At 38.3% G+C, this 19,630-nt stretch overlaps 1 protein-coding gene across 3 annotated transcripts in view; it reads left to right on the top strand.

Annotated features, from left to right (window-relative positions):
* Positions 1-13,883, top strand: part of septin12 (septin 12) — a 58,452-nt gene extending 44,569 nt beyond the window's left edge. For all 3 annotated transcript variants that reach the window (XM_053337755.1, XM_053337756.1, XM_053337754.1), the window contains exons 4-10: positions 5,719-5,800; positions 7,130-7,267; positions 8,225-8,342; positions 8,559-8,654; positions 9,295-9,391; positions 9,762-9,813; positions 13,383-13,883. In XM_053337755.1, coding sequence (XP_053193730.1) covers positions 5,719-5,800; positions 7,130-7,267; positions 8,225-8,342; positions 8,559-8,654; positions 9,295-9,391; positions 9,762-9,813; positions 13,383-13,548 — 749 coding nt within the window. In that variant the 3' untranslated portion in view covers positions 13,549-13,883. The remainder of the gene's footprint in view (positions 1-5,718; positions 5,801-7,129; positions 7,268-8,224; positions 8,343-8,558; positions 8,655-9,294; positions 9,392-9,761; positions 9,814-13,382) is intronic.
* The last annotated feature ends 5,747 nt before the right edge of the window (positions 13,884-19,630 follow it).

The following is a 19,630-nucleotide window of genomic DNA, read 5'->3' as shown; positions in this document are numbered from 1 at the left end:
ACACACACACACACACGCATACAGTAGGATGGAGAAGACAACGACTGGCATAATGGTTCACCTGTGAGTCGATGTCAGCTCACACACACACACGTGCACATTCGACATTCACAAATATTAGATGCCCATGTTTATCAATGTCAAATATAGACATCCACGAGGACCCAAGCACACTGTATGCACTTGAAAAAAGTAAAAGTCAGTAGGTTTTTGTTCTCTCTCTCTCCTTCTCTTTCTATTAGCAGTTCAGGTTAGAGTGAAGACATATGACAGGTGACCTAATGGGAGACAGCTCTCACAACCTACTTTCATATCACTTTACTTTAACTTGTTTCCCAGGACTCCCAGCTCTAGTTTTGAATGATGTTGCATATCTGTTATTAAATAAGTCCTGATTGGGTTATTTCACAGTGTGCATCCAGTCACAGGCTGATATTATATCCTTTAAAGAGAGAACTTTATTTGATAAAGACTTAAACAGATAGAAGGCTTGGAAAAAAACGCCCCCTCACCCGCTCCTTACTTGCTTAGTTTCACTCAATTCCTGGATGCCTATGGGAACATGATTATGTTATTTGATTCCATAGACTATCATCAATTGAGCCAAGATAGCCTAATGTTGCTGTTTGACATACTTCATACTACACCACATACATAAAAAGTCTATCCTAAGGCATTTATTCGTTTCTGACAGTGGGAAAGTGGCGAAAATGGTCAAATTCACCAAAACTTCTCTCAGAACGTGAACCAAATCATGTGACTGTACGTGATCTCCTTTTGATAAATAATCTAATATTTTTCCACTCTCATATTTTTCCATTCTCTGAGCCTCCCCTGAAACTGTTTGGAGCCCTCCTGGGGAGGCTCACCTTTCACTTTGAAAACCAATTCTCTAGGAAGCAGTAGGCGTGGTCCTAACCCTTTTAGATAAGTCACAGTTGAGGGTCTCCTAAGTATTTTATATAAGATGCTGCCAACTGTAAAATGGAAACCAGACTTTTCTTATGTCTTAAACCACTTCAATGGAAGTGATGGAGGACTAAATCCACAGTGTGTCCACACACTCATTTCAAAGTAGATGATCAGCTTCTATGAGTCTTCATCAGTGTGAGTTATTCATATCAAGTGATATCTGACACATTTAAAGTCTTTTTAGCATCAAATTCCCTCTTAGTGTTTCCTGTTTCTCTGTGGTGGAAGTATAGTAACAAAAAGACTTTGACACTAAAAACACTGTAACGTTGAAACATAGAAGATGAAGATTTGATTCATTTGGACTCTGAAGCTTCATATTAGCTTCACATCTACTTTTAAATCCATGTTTACACAGAAGGAGGACTGTGGATTTAGTCCTCCATCACTTCCATTGTAAGAGTATTATGAAGAGATCTTCTAATGGTCAGTATGAACAGGAGGAATCATTACAGTAAGAAAAACTTCCAATGTTGATTTGGGCTCCTGACTGTTGTTGTAAGATACACTTTGAAACTTTTTTATTAGGAGATTTCTGTATTTTTCTTACTGAGCACTTAATTCAGAAGCCTTAATAGATGCATTTAATCAAAATAGGCGGATTGTGACAAGGTTTTGTTGTTTTGTTTGTTTACTGTGGGGAGTTACCTAGTTACCTGGCCTTACATTTGCTTACATTCTTTTTTTTGGTATAAATAATTATCCTATATTCAGAGAATTAGTAGAGTAATTTGGTTGAAAAGTGGTCAAAGTCACATATCATAGCTGTCATTAGGTGTGTGTGTGTGTGTGTGTGTGTGTGGTGTGTGTGTGTGTGTGTGTGTGTGTGTGTGTGTGTGTGTGTGTGTGTGTGTGTGTGTGTGTGTGTGTGTGTTGGCCTAAAAGAACACCTCTGGCCACAGACATGAAACATCTATCTTCTGAAGTTCCTCCTCACACACACACACACACACACACACACACACACACACACACACACACACACACACACACACACACACACACATTATCTCTGTCTCTCTGTGTTAGAGGAATGCTCTTTTTCAACTGTCACTCCAAGAATGTGAAGCTGCACACCATGACATCTTCCATAAACATCTTCTCCAGCACTCTCACATGGATCTTCCAACATGTAAATGCATGTCACATTTACGCTCTGCACACTCTGAAACACAGAAAACACAAGAAAACTCCTCAAGGGAACTCCAGCTTTGTCTAAATGTCACATTACAGTGAGCTGTTGAGGAGGACAGCATCTCAGTAAAAAGCCTAAATATGGTCATGATTCAGAAGCAGAGTTTCTGCATAGAAGTTTCTGCTCATCACATCATTTGTGTTCTATTTAACCTCCAGAGGATTAGTGAGGGTGATGGGATGATCTGTTTGTTACCACTTTACCATGCTTAAAGGCTCACTTTTGTGTGTGAAGGACACAGTGATATATAACAAAGAAACAATAAAGGGTAAGGTTTATTGGTAGATAGGTAGGTAGGATAAAACAATCTCCAAATACTATATATAATAAACAATAAATATACCATACATTGATGGGAGTGGGAGGTACAGGGAGCTGAACAGTTTCATGCATTTCAATATAATAAGTAATAGCTTTGATTAAGGAAATTCTGTATTTTAATTCTGTAATGAAATGACTTGAACATCAGGTGACACTTATTGTGAAAAGCCAGCTAGCAACACCTAGAGGCTGAATATTAATTACATCCCATGTAAAGAACGTGTTGTACTTAGGGGTGCAATGGTACAGGTAACCCACGGTACGGTCCGTACATCGTTTTTTGGGCCACGGTTTCGGTTCGGTTTCGGTACGTGTTTTGTGCGTAAAGAGAACAACTTTTTTTCTCCCAAAATTATCTCTTTATTTTGCTTGTCGGCAAAAACTGCATTTCATAATATCACTGGTGTACTGAATAATATAACACTTTACACTTTCCTTTCAAGTTAACAGTTACTAAACACGACACTTTCGAATGGTAAACTGCCGCTTATTCCTTGACTACTATACACTAACGGTTCAATATTTTACCGAGTACCATTGCATCCCTAGTTGTACTGTACAAACTGATGATGATTTTGCTATCAGAATCTTGCCAGAGGTAAAGTCAGGGTAAGGACCAGGCAATGCAAATCACATACAATCATGATGTAGGGAGCAGGAATGTGCACAGCAAAGTGTGTCCGTTATACTGAGATACTTCCTGTGTACAAGTGTAAAATCAGACTTGATGGTGGAGCCACAGGGAAGGTCTTTAAATGGCAATAAAGATCCAGAGATGATGACATGGAAAGCAGGACATTGATGTTGATCAGTGGAACATCTTTGCAGACAAAAGGTCAGAAGGTCTCCAACACACTCACTCTAGAGTCTAGACCTCACAGTGCTGAATGGACAGACTACTGTTCTAGGAGCATGGTCATGAAATCAAGGTGGTGTGATGAGGAGGTGAGGAAGTGAAGCTCGCCTCCACATGACAGGACTGTCAGAATGAAACTGGATCTTTGACCTGTGTTTCTCTTTAAATGCATAATCCCATGTGACATTTAGCTTTTTATATCTCGGCCAAAGACTAAAGTCATTCTGTATTATATCGTACTGTATACAGGATGAGTATAGCTATTCTCACTAACTTTCCAGTCATACCTCTCACTCACACCTTTGCAGGCAGGTTTTATATTTACCATCACAGCTTCAGGGACAAACAGAGACATTTACAGTCTCACTGCCTCTGGCCTCCAGCCTCTTGTCTCTGTAAAAATCCTTATGGTGGAAACTTCCCTAAAGCTTCAACTCTGGAGTTATACTGCAGTTACTCACTCTCAACATTCTGCTGCTGTGCTCTGCTGTGTGTGCTGCTGAGAGGCCACTCTGTCCTCACTACCTATAAATCCAGTTGAATTTGGGAAGTGAAACACAGTTGCACAATTGTGTCCTACAAACAAATGTAAGTCCATGAGAAACCTAGTAAGCTGTGTGTGTGTGTGTGTGTGTGTGTGTGTGTGTGTGTGTGTGTGTGTGTGTGTGTGTGTGTGTGTGTGTGTGTGTGTGTGTGTGTGTGTGTGTGTGTGTGTGTGTGCGTGTGTGTTTTTAAAGCTAAATAGACTGTATTTATCTACAGTATAGTGATTTTCTAGTCTTCTGATCACTCAAGGCACTTAACACTAAAAGTCACATTCACCCATTCACACAAACATTCATACACTGATGGCAGAGGCTGTTCTAATCATTCACACACACACTCACACACAGTTCACACAGCTTTTGGGAGCAATTTGGGGTCAGTGTTCTGCCCAAGGACACTTTGACATATGGACCAGAGGAGCCAGAAATCAAATGGAATGATTTAATCGGGATTATGTTGTTGTAATGATTCCTCCTGTTCATACTGACCATTAGAAGATCTCTTCATAATACTCTTACAATGGAAGTGATGGAGGACTAAATCCACAGTCCTCCTTCTGTGTAAACATGGATTTAAAAGTAGATGTGAAGCTAATATGAAGCTTCAGAGTCCAAATGAGTCAAATCTTCATCTTCTATGTTTCAACGTTACAGTGTTTTTAGTGTCAAAGTTCCTCTTTGTGTTACTATACCAGTGAAACCAGACTGGCTGACTGGTGTAGACAGTGTATGTGCTACTTTATTGCAGGTTAGTGAAAATCTTAATGATCAGGTTCCAGATGTTTGCTCCAATGCTTCCGCTCAGAGGAGGTTCCTGTGTGCTTACTCACCATTGACAATGGAGCTAAATGATAGTCCTCACTCTGTTTCTACAGCTCCCCTCACACATTCACACCTCACCACACACGTGAGCTCACACACATTACACTGACTCAGTGAAGGTAAAAACTTCACAAGGTATGACTTTGATCTCATCGTCACATATATTATGTACACACACCACACACACGTTTGTCTTACTGCTGCTTACAAGCATTTAGCATTCCCACGACCAAGCTCAACCTCCAAACCAAGAACATTTCAAGTCTTTCTTCAGACATCAATCACAAATATGAATATATATGACTGTTTGCACCAGTTTTCCTGAAAAACTGTGTATATAGTATGGTGTGTCTACTGTGTTTTTTTTCTAATTGCTAGAGATTAGTAAAGGAAATGTTTATTTAATTATGAGACTTTACACTGTAAAAGATACATGCTACATGCAAGTGTAAGATGAGATTTATTTTTGTGAATAATTGTTTTAAAGAATATATGATTTTGTTATTGGTTGGATGTTTTAAAATGATTTCCATAATAGATCATGATTTGATAAATATATTATTTATATTGTTATTTAGATTGGGAACTACTTCTTCCTATGTAGTTTGTCCATAGGGTTTACCGTAGTTTAGATTGGGCGGAGTGATACGCTGCACACAAAAAAAGTCTGTGCTGTTTCTTACCCACCACCCAAAATAGATTTAATTAAGGTGATGCTAACCTACACCCAGCGTTACACAAGGAACTCTGAAAATTGGTTTTCCTTCAGAACACAAGTTTCTCACTTCATGATGAATCACAGATTAAGATCCTTCATTATCAAAACTCTCTCACTTTGTTGAAACAAGAGACTAGTTTCTTTTGTTGGCACAATTTCAAATTTTACTTTGAAGGACCAACATGTGATATATTTACTGTACTAACTCATAAAATGATAGTGATGTCAGGGATTAAGGAAACTTGTATGTACACATGTAACCCATCCCTCCCTGTGTTTGTCTGTCTAGTGATTGAAGAGAAGGGAGTGAAGATGAAGCTGACAGTAATCGACACTCCAGGTTTTGGAGACCAGATAAATAATGAGAACTGGTGAGTGGTTCGAGAGTGGAGACAAGAATGGATGGAGGCAGAGGAGGAGACAGAGGCACTTCTAGAAAATGATTTCTGTTGTTGTAATCCAAAATAATAATAATTCAAATTTGGATTTTCTCTTGAATTGTCCCTAAATATGTTTTCTTTGAATGTAGATTATTACATCATTGAAACTATAGTGCAGTCAAAGGCCATTAGGAAAGTGAGATATGTGTTTTTGTGTGAAATGAAACCATCACTGAGGTAACAGTGCTGACTCCCAGCTGTAGTTTAAAGATATTTGCATTCACATCAGATGGATTGTGTTGGGGCTGATTTCTTTTTATGCATCATCCACCAGTTTGAAGGCACAGGCAGTTCACATAAGTCAAGTCAAGTAAAAGTGTATTCATATAGCACATTTAAAACAACCTCAGTTGGCCAAAGTGCTAGATAAAAGATAAAAGATAAAAGAAAGGAACAAAGTGCAACAATCATATTTTCTACTTGTCTGCATTTCCTTTCCAGTGTCTGCAGCCTTTGACCCACAGCTTCACTTTTTGCTAGTTGTGGATGCACTCTGACTCACATCAGTACTCACACCATGAGTACAGAGTGAACATGTCACTGACCTACTCTAACTGTTACATTTCTGTCAGATGGAAACATAATGGCATCTCAATGTACTTTACATAAAACAAACATAACAGTAAGAATTGGAAATAAAAAAACATAAAAACATGCAATTTGAGAAATAACAATAAAACCCAAACCTTAAAACATACTATTAACCACACCCCCAACCCACACACACTAATAGTAATATAAATATACAAAATAAAAGAAGAATAGAGCATTATATATAAGGTTGTAGCATAAAATAATGATTTGCTTTAAAATCATTAAAAGGACATAGAGTGCAAATGAAAGATTAAAATATAAAGTGCTTTAAAAGAGCTCAATCATAAGCACAGGAGAAGAGAAATGTTTTTAACCTGGATTTTGTCTAACCTGATGATAGATAATCATTTACCCACAATTCAACCTGGCATTAAAAGTAAGGTTGAACACAAATTAGATTGATTGAATCATAATTACAATTTAGCCACTGATGAGTCAGAGAGTGTCTGAGTTTGTTAAAACCATTGAGGTCAGCTGACTTCACTTTTTTTCAAAATGAAACTATATATGCTTTGAAATGGTTTTCAAGTAGGAACCAATAGACTTAATGCTGAGTGTTACAGACAGGGAAGAGGTCAGACAGTAATGTTTGGTTTTTGTATCGTATTTGGTATTTTCATTCCATTATAAAATATAATGTGGTGCTTTTCTGTTGCTCCCCTCCAGCTGGGAGCCCATAGTAAAGTATGTCAATGAGCAGTATGAGACATACCTGAGAGAGGAGCTGCATGTCAACCGCAAGAGGAGAATACCTGACACCAGAGTCCACTGCTGCATCTACTTCCTCCCTGCCACTGGACACAGGTCAGTATTCACTTCTGCACAAACATAATGTTATTGAATCAGAATCAGAATCACAGTACTTAACTGCTTGTTTTTTTGGATGAGCTTGTTAAATGTTTTCTGGCAGCATACAGCAAATATCAAACACTGAAAGGTATTCTGGAAGTGATGCTGCCCTCCCATGGTAGTCAAGGGGTGCACTGATGTTGGTGAACCAGGACCTTCAATAGACACATTCTGGCAACTGTACTGTTCCTTCACTTCTTCTCTGACATCATCTCCTTCTTCTATCACCCACACTCATGGATTTGTAAAGATTAAAGAGCTTAAAGAACACATGGATGAGTGAGGTTTATTTAGAGCAATTAACTCCTCATATGAGTGAAATAACCCCCAAAAGTTGACAAGCTGCATCCTGCGTGTGCCAGGGACTTGATGCACATCACATAACTGTATGTGCTGCTTCACTGAGACAACAGTGTGTTTGGACCATAGCTGCTCACCATCATTGCTGTCAGTTTCCACAAACTCCTTATTTGGTCAAAGGAAATGAAACCTATGGAGGAACAGGCAAGCAGTGACCACTACTGCTGAATGTTACACTTAGTCGTACAATACAATAGAACAAAACAGTTTATTGTCATTGAACAGCAACTGTACAACAAAATTCCAGTGCTTCTCCTTTCAGTGGAATATAGAAGAACAAACTAACAAATAACTACCATTAAAAAGTGAAGGCTCAAAAAGATAAAAGAACGCAATCAACTCATATGTAGAGTAAACCAATTAATTAGTAAATAAACAAATGAATGATAATAATAATAACAACAATAATAATAATAAAAGTGTAGTGTTGCACATGGCTACAAATTGTGGATTAGTCTGGAGGTGTGAGTCTTCATAGAGATCTGTGTCTGTTTCCACACCACTGTGCCACCATAGACCTCCAACTGACCATAGATCTGTGTCTGTTTCCAGGTTACGCCCCATTGATGTGGAGTTCATGAAGAGACTGGGAAAGATAGTGAGCATCGTACCCGTCATTGCCAAAGCAGACACACTCACTATTGAGGAAAGACAGGAGTTTAAGGAGAGGGTGAGGGAACACACACACACACACACACACACACACACACACAAACAAACAAACATATAATCCAAAGGTTGCTTTCTTTAGATCACTTTCTTTTCCTCTAGCTGATGTTCTCATCACCTCACTACATCATATGACTTGATTGTCTGCTGTGACTGTCTTGACACATCACCTCCAGTGTAAACTAATGACCCTGACCTGTATTTGACTCTTTGACAGATAAGACAAGACTTGACGGCAAATGGGATTCGTGTTTACCCACAGAAAGAGTATGACGAGGATCCAGAGGAGCGCATACTCAATGACAGGATCAGGGTAACATCTCCACTCCTTTCATTTAGTCACAATCACAATCAGCTTTATTTGTAGTATGTTTATGTATGCAAGGAATTAGATTATCCCACATTCTAATCCTAACTGTAACTCTACACACATGGTCACTGTACTTGATGGGATGTTAATATAAATATATATATATATATAATTAAAAATATGCTTGGTGTGACTGTCATGAGGATGGTCACTTCTAGAAATGTATAATGAAAAACTGATGGTCTAATATGAAGTGACAGACCATGTAACCATTATTTAACCCTTAAACACCGTTCATATTCTGATTCATAATTAGTCTCTACACCAATTCACATTCATAAATTCTCCATCAGTCAATAATAAATGTTTGATTAATCCTTTTGTTTGATTAATCAAATGGAAAAAAAGACATTCACATTCACTATTTTAGAATATGATGAATGTTTGAATGCTGATTTTGTTAAACAAAAATAAATACATTAAAATAAATTTAACAAATCATAAACACAGGTCAAATTTGTACATGTGTATCAGGTGAGATTAGCACCTATAATTATGTACAGTGCACTGATACTGTAGGTATAACATGTCATAAAATGATATATTCTTCTGAGTAAGATGTGCTCATATATTGTGTATCCAGGAAAGCATTCCCTTTGCTGTGGTGGGAACCGACAAGGAGCACCAGGTGAATGGAAACAAGGTGCTGGGTCGTAAAACAAAGTGGGGAATCATTGAAGGTAAGGCAGCAGTTTAATATCAGCGTTACCTCATTCATTCTTACAGTTGCCTCTGTACATGGATTCTGATCTCATGTCTGACACCTGCAGCAGCTGCTTCAATCCAACCTGGAATGACTCGAACTTTTACACAAAAGTATATCATTGACTGTTTAACTACCATTTCTTCCAATACATCACCCTCATCTCTTAGCTGAGTCTGATGCAGTTATTGGAGAAATGAATGTTGGACATTCTGCCATATTAAAGACACATTTGGATATATGCTGACCATATGTTGAAGTATAAATAAAACATCATCAAAATAAAACTAGAACAAGAAAAAAACGAAAACAGAGACTTTATTAACCTTCTGTTTCTATGTTCACAGTTGAAAATGTGGCGCACTGTGAGTTTGCCAACCTGAGAGATTTACTTATCAGGTGAGTTAGACTGCACTCTTACACAGGGGTCAATATAACATATGGATCATTTGTGAGGAACACTATAGCCTGCAGAGTGAGGATCATGTGACCTCAGGCTGGTCTGTGGTGGCTGAAATGTGCATCATGAAAAGCTTATCAGTGGATAATGCTACTATAGAGGAAAGACAACAAGATGAGTTTGAAATGTAAAATGTGAAGTAATGTGATGTATTAATCAGTCAATCTGGATTTATATAGCACCAAATCACAACAAATGTCATCTCAAGGCGCTTTACACATAGAGCAGGTCTAAACTGTACTCTTTAACTTGCACATTTACATGTACAATGTTACAACTTAGGTGGGCGGATACATCATATGAACAGATTTGTTTAAAGCAATCTGAGGCATGTAGATGTGTCATGAGTGGAACAGAAAAGTCCAGATAATAGCTTTTCATAGCCATCAATCATGTTATCATGTGATTACAAGAGGCCATATAAGAGGGTAGCTGTTTCCAACGACATATTCTTGCCAAAAACCTTTAGCATAGTAGACACTCAGTTGTTATTGACCTGAGACACAACTCTGACACAGTTTTCTCTTCAAAGTTCATAAATAAATCCTCATATGTGGAAGCAAGCTGTTTCAGCTGTTACTAGGCTACAGCACTAGTCAACTTTAATTCAGTAATAATACTAATCTGACTGGAATCTGTTGTGATCATTAATTGGTTGATCCCTGGTGAGCTGTGTGCTAAACTCTGATTCTAATGGCTCATCGTGGATTATCCATTCCATAAATTTAAATCTATTATTCTTTGTTAACTGCATTGTGAGAGAGATAATCCACTCACACAATGCTCCTTTCAGCTTTATTTAACCTGGGAATATGTCAGTCAAGCCAGAGATGGCCAGTGTGTTGAGTTTTAGCAGTTTTTTTGTTTTTTTTACTCTGTGGTTTCTCTTTAGAATATAGAATATGTCTTTATTGTCATTGTACAAGTACAACGAAAGTGCAAGAAAACAATAACAATAAATAATTAGCAGGCTTCTAAAAAATAAAACACATACCACACACAAATCATTCACATTCTGCAGGTATTGCCTGATCAATCAATCAATCTTTATTTATATAGCGCCAAATCACAACAAAAGTCATCACAAGGCACTTTACACATAGAGCAGGTCGACTGGTTGTGGTAGTGAGGAGAGAGAGGAAGGAGAGGAGAGAGAAGCACTTTGAAAATCAACACTGAAGCTAGTAGGTCCAAGACTGGAATCTGTCATCCGGATATCTACAGGCCCAGATTATGCATTAATGATTCATATATTGAAATGTATTTATTTGGATAAACCCCTTGAGATGCCTCATCTCCTTTTCGAGGGGGTCCAGACATATAAACAGACATTGATTCAACATACAAACATAGACTAGACAATACAAAAGACAATATAACAATAAAAAATAAAAAAAATACAGAAAAAAAGACAGACCACAGTTAACATCATGACGACATCAGAACAAAACAACCATAAAAAGGCCACAATGGCCAACACTGAAACAGAGACAACAACAGATAATGAATACAATCAATTCACCAAATCAGAAAGTTCATGCTTCAATGAAAACAAGAGCAGACCAATTTAAGGTGAGAAGACAGAGCATGCTTAAAGTCCGTGTAAAGTAAGAATAAATATATGTTCTGAGTTTGACCTACCACAGAAAAGTGTGTTGTTAACCACCCTGCCAAATTTGAATGATTAAAAAAATCGCAAAATATATGAAATTAGGCTTCAAAGTTGTGTAAAACTCAGCCTCTTTCTCTGCTACCAAACACTGTGGGAGTGCCCACAGAGTTCGCTGAAACCCCGCCCCCTACCAAGTGTCACCTGTCAATCAAAGTCACCACCTCTACCAGAAACATGAACGCTACGTCTGAGAGCTTTCTGCTTCTGTAGACTGTACAGTGGAGGCTGCTGGTGTTTTAAACAGGGGAAGCTCACTTTACATCTTCATCATAAAACTTGTCATATTGAAGCGAGGCAGTTACAAATAAAAGGAGTGTTTAATTGAGGCTGTTGTATGCTTAATCTAAGCCGTAGAACCACATCAACACACACTCAAAAAAAGATTTTCAAAACTAGCCACTAGCCTGCCCAGGTAGGCCTGCACAGGACAAAGGGCCTTAAAGCAACACTTAACACCTCACCCACCCAGGTAACAGAGCCCTATAGTAAAAGGTGAAATAATCACCCTATGAAAAGGTGATTATTTCCAATATACTGAATGCAAATTGAAGTTGCTTTGGGGGGATTATAACAGTCTTGGATATGTCATTGATGAGTAACAAGATTGATTTCTAGGTTTTTTGGGGTTTTTTTGGTGAACCTGACCGTCTGTGAGTGCTTTGGGACGGGGGCAGGGCTCGCAGCAGCACCCGCTGCTCGTTGAGGACAGAGTGATACCTGCTTTCATGTCAGAGTCTCCAAAACATCAGAAAACTCTCTAATAACACCAGAAAAACTTGCTAGATCTGTCGATAGTCGCCTTTGAGAAAAAAAGTCGCCAAGAAGAGTTGGAAAGTCGCCAGATTTAGCGAGAAAGTCAAAACTACACTCAGAAGAGTCAGCCTATCCAAAGCTGTCTGTCAAGGGCTTTGAGCCCTATAAAACATTTCCTCCAATCATCATACAGAAGCAGAGCGTCCGACCCCGCCCACTGCTCCATTGACCGCCAGAGACGCTCAGCATCCAGGGGCGGGCAGAGTTTGTTGCATTATCCAATGAGCATCTTATCCTGGCTTGTCCCGCCCAAAACAGCTGTTGGGAGAAGCCTCATTGAACACCGTTGACGCTCTGAGTCTGCGGCGGACTGCCAGTGTGTGATAGGGGAATCACTTTGGAAAATAACAGCGTCTGCAATTAACAGCTGGTTACAGGATGTCATAGTTGTAAAATCGAACGCATTCAAGTGTAGATTTAATGTAATGTAAATTATCATTTTAGTGTGAATTCAATATGACAGTTGTGACAATTTATTTGATGACATTTTAGGGGAAGGCGAGCTTCCCTTGTTGTCTCAGAGCAATCGCCCCTGAGACTGTAGTAGTAGTAGTGTGTGCTGAATGTATTTATACCTCTACAGCAGCAGGGGCGGGTTTATGCTAATCAGACCCCCCCCACTAAATCCTGAACACAGAAATGTTGAAACACAGTTTGTGAAGCCTAGCTCCACAATTCAAATCTAAATGGTTGAAATGCTTTTTACACATTTTTTAGAAATATATTTATGACCTATTTAATGTGTTTAGAAGAAAATGTCTGAATTCACTTTACACAGTCTTTAAAGATAACAAATGAAGATATGGATATTTAACTGTATGTAGTGGTTATTAGGGATCATCGATCGCTGCATCAAGTAATTCCTGACATTAGAAATGGAAAATTATATTTCCTACAGAAGGATATAGAAATGGTCCACAGAAGAGGAAATAACATTAATGTGTTACATGAATCAGATACCAAATTGTGAATCTTTCTGTGTGTGTGTGTGTGTATGTGTGTGTCGTTTTTTTTTTTGTAAAGGTCTCACCTGCAGGACCTGAAAGAGGTGACACACAACATCCACTATGAAACCTACCGCGTACGACGGCTCAACGAGAGCAACATGAACTTCAGTGAACTGGGACTGTCCTCCTGGTCGCTGGAGAACGGAACTGCTGACAAATGTGAATCAGACAGTCACCTCTGATCTCTCCTGTCAGCCCCCTACCTATTCTGATGCTACTCGTCCTATCAGAATGAGAGATGGGGGGGGGGGATTTTTTTTCCCCACATAAAATGGGATGGAGAAATTATGTTTTAAATTGTTTTTCCCTTTTGTTCATTATGGGACCAAATAGTGGATTGTTTTTAAATGATAAATTCTATTTGAATTTTTACGCGAGGCATAAGAAATGCATCAGATCTTGATATATTTTTGAATGCAAGCTCATATATATTTTCTGGAAGCATGGTGACATATATAGGATAGGGACGAACAATGACAGGAAACATAAACAAGTCTGCCAATGGTATGTAAGCATCTTGGTATCTGCTAGATGAATGATATACTATATGGCCAAAAGTATGTGGATAGCTATAATACCAAATATTGGTTGTCCACATATGTTTGGAAATGCAGTATTTCATTTTTGCTTTGGTCAAATGAGTTTATATGTGATGGGAAGGAAAAAAGCATCATGTTATGGCTTTAGGAAAGGTTTGAATAAAGAGACAAGAGAAACAACTTGGTATGCACCCAAAATAGTGAGAGCATTTAAAGCAGAACAAATGAGCTCCTCCTCATAAAACCTTCAGATGCAAAAAAAAAGAAAGAAAAGAAGCTGCTGCTGTGCTCGGTGCTGCCCTGCTCATTCACTCCCTTTCTAAAAGGACTCTATAATCTGAAGTACTCCAACTCTGTAAGATTCAAGTCTTCCAATGTTCTGTGGAGAGGTGGATGAGGTTAGATCCAGATTGCTTTTTATGAAAAGATGGTTGCCTTTTCTGAGTTAATGGCAGATAAAACTGACTGTAGAAAATATAACCTAAATGATTAGACTGTAGGGTTTTTGGAGGCTGTATCCGTCACCCTGCTGTGTGTCAGCTCTGCTCTGCTAGCTAGTTCATGTCCACACTTACAGGGATCAAATTGAAGATATTGTTTATGTTAAAGATGTTTGCCCACGCTAGTAAAATGTCAAAACAAGCAGAAGAATTTTTCATTTGTTGTGCTACCTCTTTTAAAGAGTAACTACACCCCAATATGTTTTGAAATAGTTTATGTATCAATTAACACAGATACAAGAAAGCAAAACTAAACATTAGGCGTTCCTTTAATCATACAGTGTAAGGTGGTAGGTGTTGGTGAATGGACTCTGTGGCTCCTCCATGAACACTGTATTTTGGGTCATGTGATCATGTGCGCATACTCACATCATATTGCAACTGATGTTGACAGCAGCATTTGCACTGTGATCATGTCTCCAATAGAAAAAGCAGAATACAGAGTTATAATCACCCACGTGTAGGTGCCAAAATACCACACAGATGGTCAAAACCAGTTTCAACACCAAACACAAAAACAAGTCCTATTATGTCATCAGCTGGGAGTCAAAATCTTACTCAGAACTCCACCTGAACAAAATGAATAGAAGGCATTCATTTTAGAAGTACTACTAGACTATGGCTGTTTTTCACTCAGTGTGTAAAAGCAGATTGATGAAGACAGGCAGTCACAGCAGGCATTTCACCTCACCTTAATGTTTCAGACATCTGTGGTCAGTTGAAGTATGTCCTTTTTTATTGGATGCCAGTTGGATGCAGAGCCCATCAGTGGCTGCTCTTAGCTGATTAGCTCTGATTAGCATTGTAGGCATGCACCACAATGCTGAATACATTGAGTTTCTTCATAACCCATACATCATCAGATTCTATGTTGCCATGACGCCAGGCTTCTGCATCACAGCTCACTTCCTGCTGCTTGGGAGGTGACATCAACAAACCATGAAACAAACAACAGTATTAGGATTTCACTACATGAGCATTAGAGCAGGATGTCAGTTTGTTTAGTAAATGTTGAGCGTATTATCTGCTTATTGTGTGACATAATTGTGACACGTGGGAAATGAAAGTAGAAGAAGTGTTCTGCTGTCCTCAAATGACTGGACAGTATCTCCCTGCACTGTCAGTTATTTGCATGCTAGAGTACATTACATGCCTATAACTATAACCATGTACAAACATTTAACAAGGAAAAGTATAATAGGTTCCCTTTAATGCATTTTACAAATGTCAAAATGATGCCACTGTCTGATAAGGACTGTGGTTGGATGGTTTACTTCTTTCTCTCCTCATCAACAAATCTTTGTTTCCATTGAAATTACCAATATTAAAAACTCCACACTCACATTTATTACCACATCACAGCTGGGTGTGGCCAGATGTGTTACCGTGAGGTTTTATAGTGCTCAGCATGTGGACAGCATGGAGCAGGATTATCAGACTGGGTGTAGTTACTCTTTAAATGGTAATTTCATATGGAGGCTCATAAAGGGCCAGTTCAGAGTAGAGGCCAGTGCCAAGTGGGTGAAAAAGTGCATTTTAAGATTTTTCCTCATTAGTGTGATCATGGCCTGTTAAATCTTCACTGTCACTTCATTATCCAGCACTGACCACTTTCATCTCCATAATCTTGGGTCAGCTCAGTATACTCTATAATCATTGTACTTCTGTTGTATTATGTAATGTTCTCATGTTTTCAGCCTGCCATCATCAGTTCACAGAGTTAAGTATTATATACTGAGAGGATCTTTTCATTGATGTACTTTTATTGAGGCCCAATTTTCTTCCCTCAATCTACCCTCTTTAGTTTCTCAAACTCTAATAATTAATAATAAAGGTTGTTATCCATTGAAAGCTTCCTTTGCTTTGCTCCCTGCATTAACAGTGGCTGCCAGTCCTCAGCTGGAGCTTTAATGTTTGCCCTCTGATAAGTTGATACACATTGTATGTATTAGGTATCCTATCTGTGCCTTAGTTTTGCCATCATGAAAATAATAACATTTTACTTACTGACATTTTGGACATAGGGACACAGCTTTTGATTCACAAGTCCAGTTTAACATAGTTATCAAAATAGCCATGAGAAAAAATATCATAAAACTTTGAGGGCCACTACAGTACACCATTTTCTCCTTTGTAGCTCTCAGGCCCACCACAACAAGACAATGATGTTCTCATAACCAACTCAAATCACAGCTCTGGCCATTATGTTACATTAAAGCTTTGGGTTAATGTCAGATTCAAGTTTGATTATTGTGGTTTATTTATCTGTGCCAATCATCTGCATCCCTGTGTGTCATATTTGCAACACATGACAGTAGATAAAAGTACAACTTTGACTCTCAAGTCAGGTTTAGGTCTTAAAGTTGAGTTGGGTGGAGTCTTACAGGTGTAGGTATGGTTCAGGTTGAGTTGGGTGGAGTCTTACAGGTGTAGGTATGGTTCAGGTTGAGTTGGGTGGAGTCTTACAGGTGTAGGTATGGTTCAGGTTCAGCTCTTACTGATCCTTTGGAGAGAGAATAGTATAGTAGGAAAAGCTCAGGTGTTTCACATTAACGATGGCTCCTTTCTATTTAAGTTTCCCAGCAGCTTAATGAAATTCAGCCAGAATTGATATTATTCACACCTGTGCTTTTTCTACATGTCTCCTATGAAAAAGGCCTGTCAGCTACTCACATTAGAATTTTACACAATGGTTTGTGGAATGTTAATGATTGTTAAAGTAAAGAAGATGCTATCTTTCCATTCTTAGAGACACACTGTGTGGATTGTGATGGTGTCGGTCTCACCTCACCTTTATCTGCCCCTATATTTTGACTGTGTGACCAAAGAACCTTCCTTTTTTTATCAAAGTAATGGCTTAACTACCTGCTGTCCAAAATGTCAGTTTCCTGCTGAAGCCACATATCATCCACAATGACACCAAATCCTCCACTGTTTCAATTCATTTACAGTATGTACAGTATGTTTGCATGACATTCATTGTAACTGTCTTCTTACCTCTCAGCTCTGCTCTGAATCCTGAACCTCTGTGTCAACCTCCCACCCCTTGTGTTTTATTCAGTATGTACTAACAGTTTCCATATGGTTATTGTCTTTGTTTTTATAGTATTAATGATACACATGTTAACGCTGTTAATTTACAATTAAATACTTGTCACTTGCTCAGTCTAGTGTGAAGTCCTTGTAATAAACCTACTGATTTTGAATGAACCTGTGACCTTTACTACTACACCACCACTAAGGCTGTATTACATTTACAAAGTGGGAAGCTACCTAGTGTCATACCATGTCATCTAGTTTTTAATAATATTAATATCACATTTGTGAGGGAATTTTCACCTTTAAATTTGACAAAATCACTGAGGATTGCCCGACATTATTACTGTAACTCATGGCTCTTACTTGTAGAGGGACCTTTGTGAGGCCAGTAGGTTCAGGTCAGTAGGACAACAGTACATTTTTCCCAAGGGTCCCAAATTTAGTAAATTCTATGATGACAACCACCAAAATTATTTAAAGGGGTATTCCTGTGATTTAGTTAAAAGATGGATTCACAATAGGCAATACGCAATGTATTTAAAAGTAGATGTGAAGCTAATATGAAGCTTCAGAGTCCAAATGAGTCAAATCTTCATCTTCTATGTTTCAACGTAACAGTGTTTTTAGTGTCAAAGTCTTTTTGTTACTATACTTCCACCACAGAGAAACAGGAAACACTAAGAGGGAATTTGATGCTAAAAAGACTTTAAATATGTCAGATATCCACTTCACGTCATCTCGCCTTCAAATTGACTTTAATGAAGTGTTTACACTCGCATTACCTTTAATTTACCTCCTGATATAGACTGTGGCTGGACCTTACCATTTGCCCATGATCTGTCTTTAACCATATTTATACTGCTGTTGCCGACAAAAAGATATAGAAAACATTTTGAAAATGTTTCCACTGGATGTTTATGAAAGCTTTGCCAGTGAACATATTCAGGGGGTTTACAGAAGTGTCCACTGTTGCTATGTAACATCAATGACTGTAATATGTTTTATTTATTTTTCAGATTTTCAGACTTCTTTGTTATCACTACATCACAGCTCGCTCTCTTTGTTAAACTCTGCTGTCTCTCTCTCTTCCTTGTGCTCTCTCCCTTTTTTAATGAATCAGAAAGCCAACAAGTGAAACAAAGAGAATAACCTTCCCAAATCCTGGCAATGTATTTGGCTCTCTCATGCTACAATGCTACATGTAAAGTAAACACAGGCTCTTCCAGTCCATGTGCTGTACATGTTTCAGTCTGACCTGGTGGCAGTCTTCTTGCTGATGGTCTCATTTGCTTACATAGGTCCATATCTTGTAGTAACTTTAAAGTTGGGAGACACAAGATATTAAAAAAGATAGTCAAAATTGAAGTAGTTGAGTCAGAGATTGGATCACTTTTAATCTCTAGATCCTGCATTTCCTATTATACCACTTAATGCCTGCCTGCTTTCTAAATAGCCACATCTCCAGTTGGTAATGCAGGCTCTCTGTTCAAACCTTTCATATCAAATCCAAAGTGATGACATTATTGATATTTTATTTATATAGTCACAACAAAAGTTAACTCAAGGAACTTTTCACATAGAGCAAGTGTAGGTGGTTATTTTTTCTTATCACATTACACTACTGTTTTCTCACGCTGGGTTACACTCTACACAATTAGTAAAGGCAAGCCACTTTTATTAGTATGGAAAACTGCATTAAAAACCTTAATGTGCTACATTCAAAAGCATGTGTAAACCCAAAGACAGTAAGGAACCCACATTCAGCCCAAGGACATGCAGTCTGTTGATGATGTTCAGTTTTGATTCTAAGCATCTGCATCACCTTTTCATTCCCTTTAAAGAAGCACCACGTCCAACTGCAGCTCAATGTCTCCATCTGCTGACAGTACACTGGCTGCAGATCATGCTCCGGATTAAACTGCAACACTAACTGGACAAGGTTTTTACATAGAGTTCCATCACATAGTAGAAATAGTTATTTTAAGATAAAAAGTTCTATACCCTATCCTAGCAACCAACAGCCTGAATAAAGTGGAGGGAAAAACAAAGTCATGTGTGGGGCAGGTGTATCTCAGTCTGAATGAGGAGATTGATTACACACTCTTTCTATGAAATGTAGAATATCATTACAAAAACTTTTCAGACCAGGAGCACAGAAGCTGGATTTTTTCCCCATTTAATCATCA

The sequence above is a fragment of the Scomber japonicus genome, chromosome 18 (genome assembly GCF_027409825.1).
Source record: "Scomber japonicus isolate fScoJap1 chromosome 18, fScoJap1.pri, whole genome shotgun sequence".
Lineage (NCBI taxonomy): Eukaryota > Metazoa > Chordata > Actinopteri > Scombriformes > Scombridae > Scomber > Scomber japonicus.
Note: the sequence above shows the minus strand (reverse complement) of the source record. Positions and strands in the feature narration are given on the sequence as shown.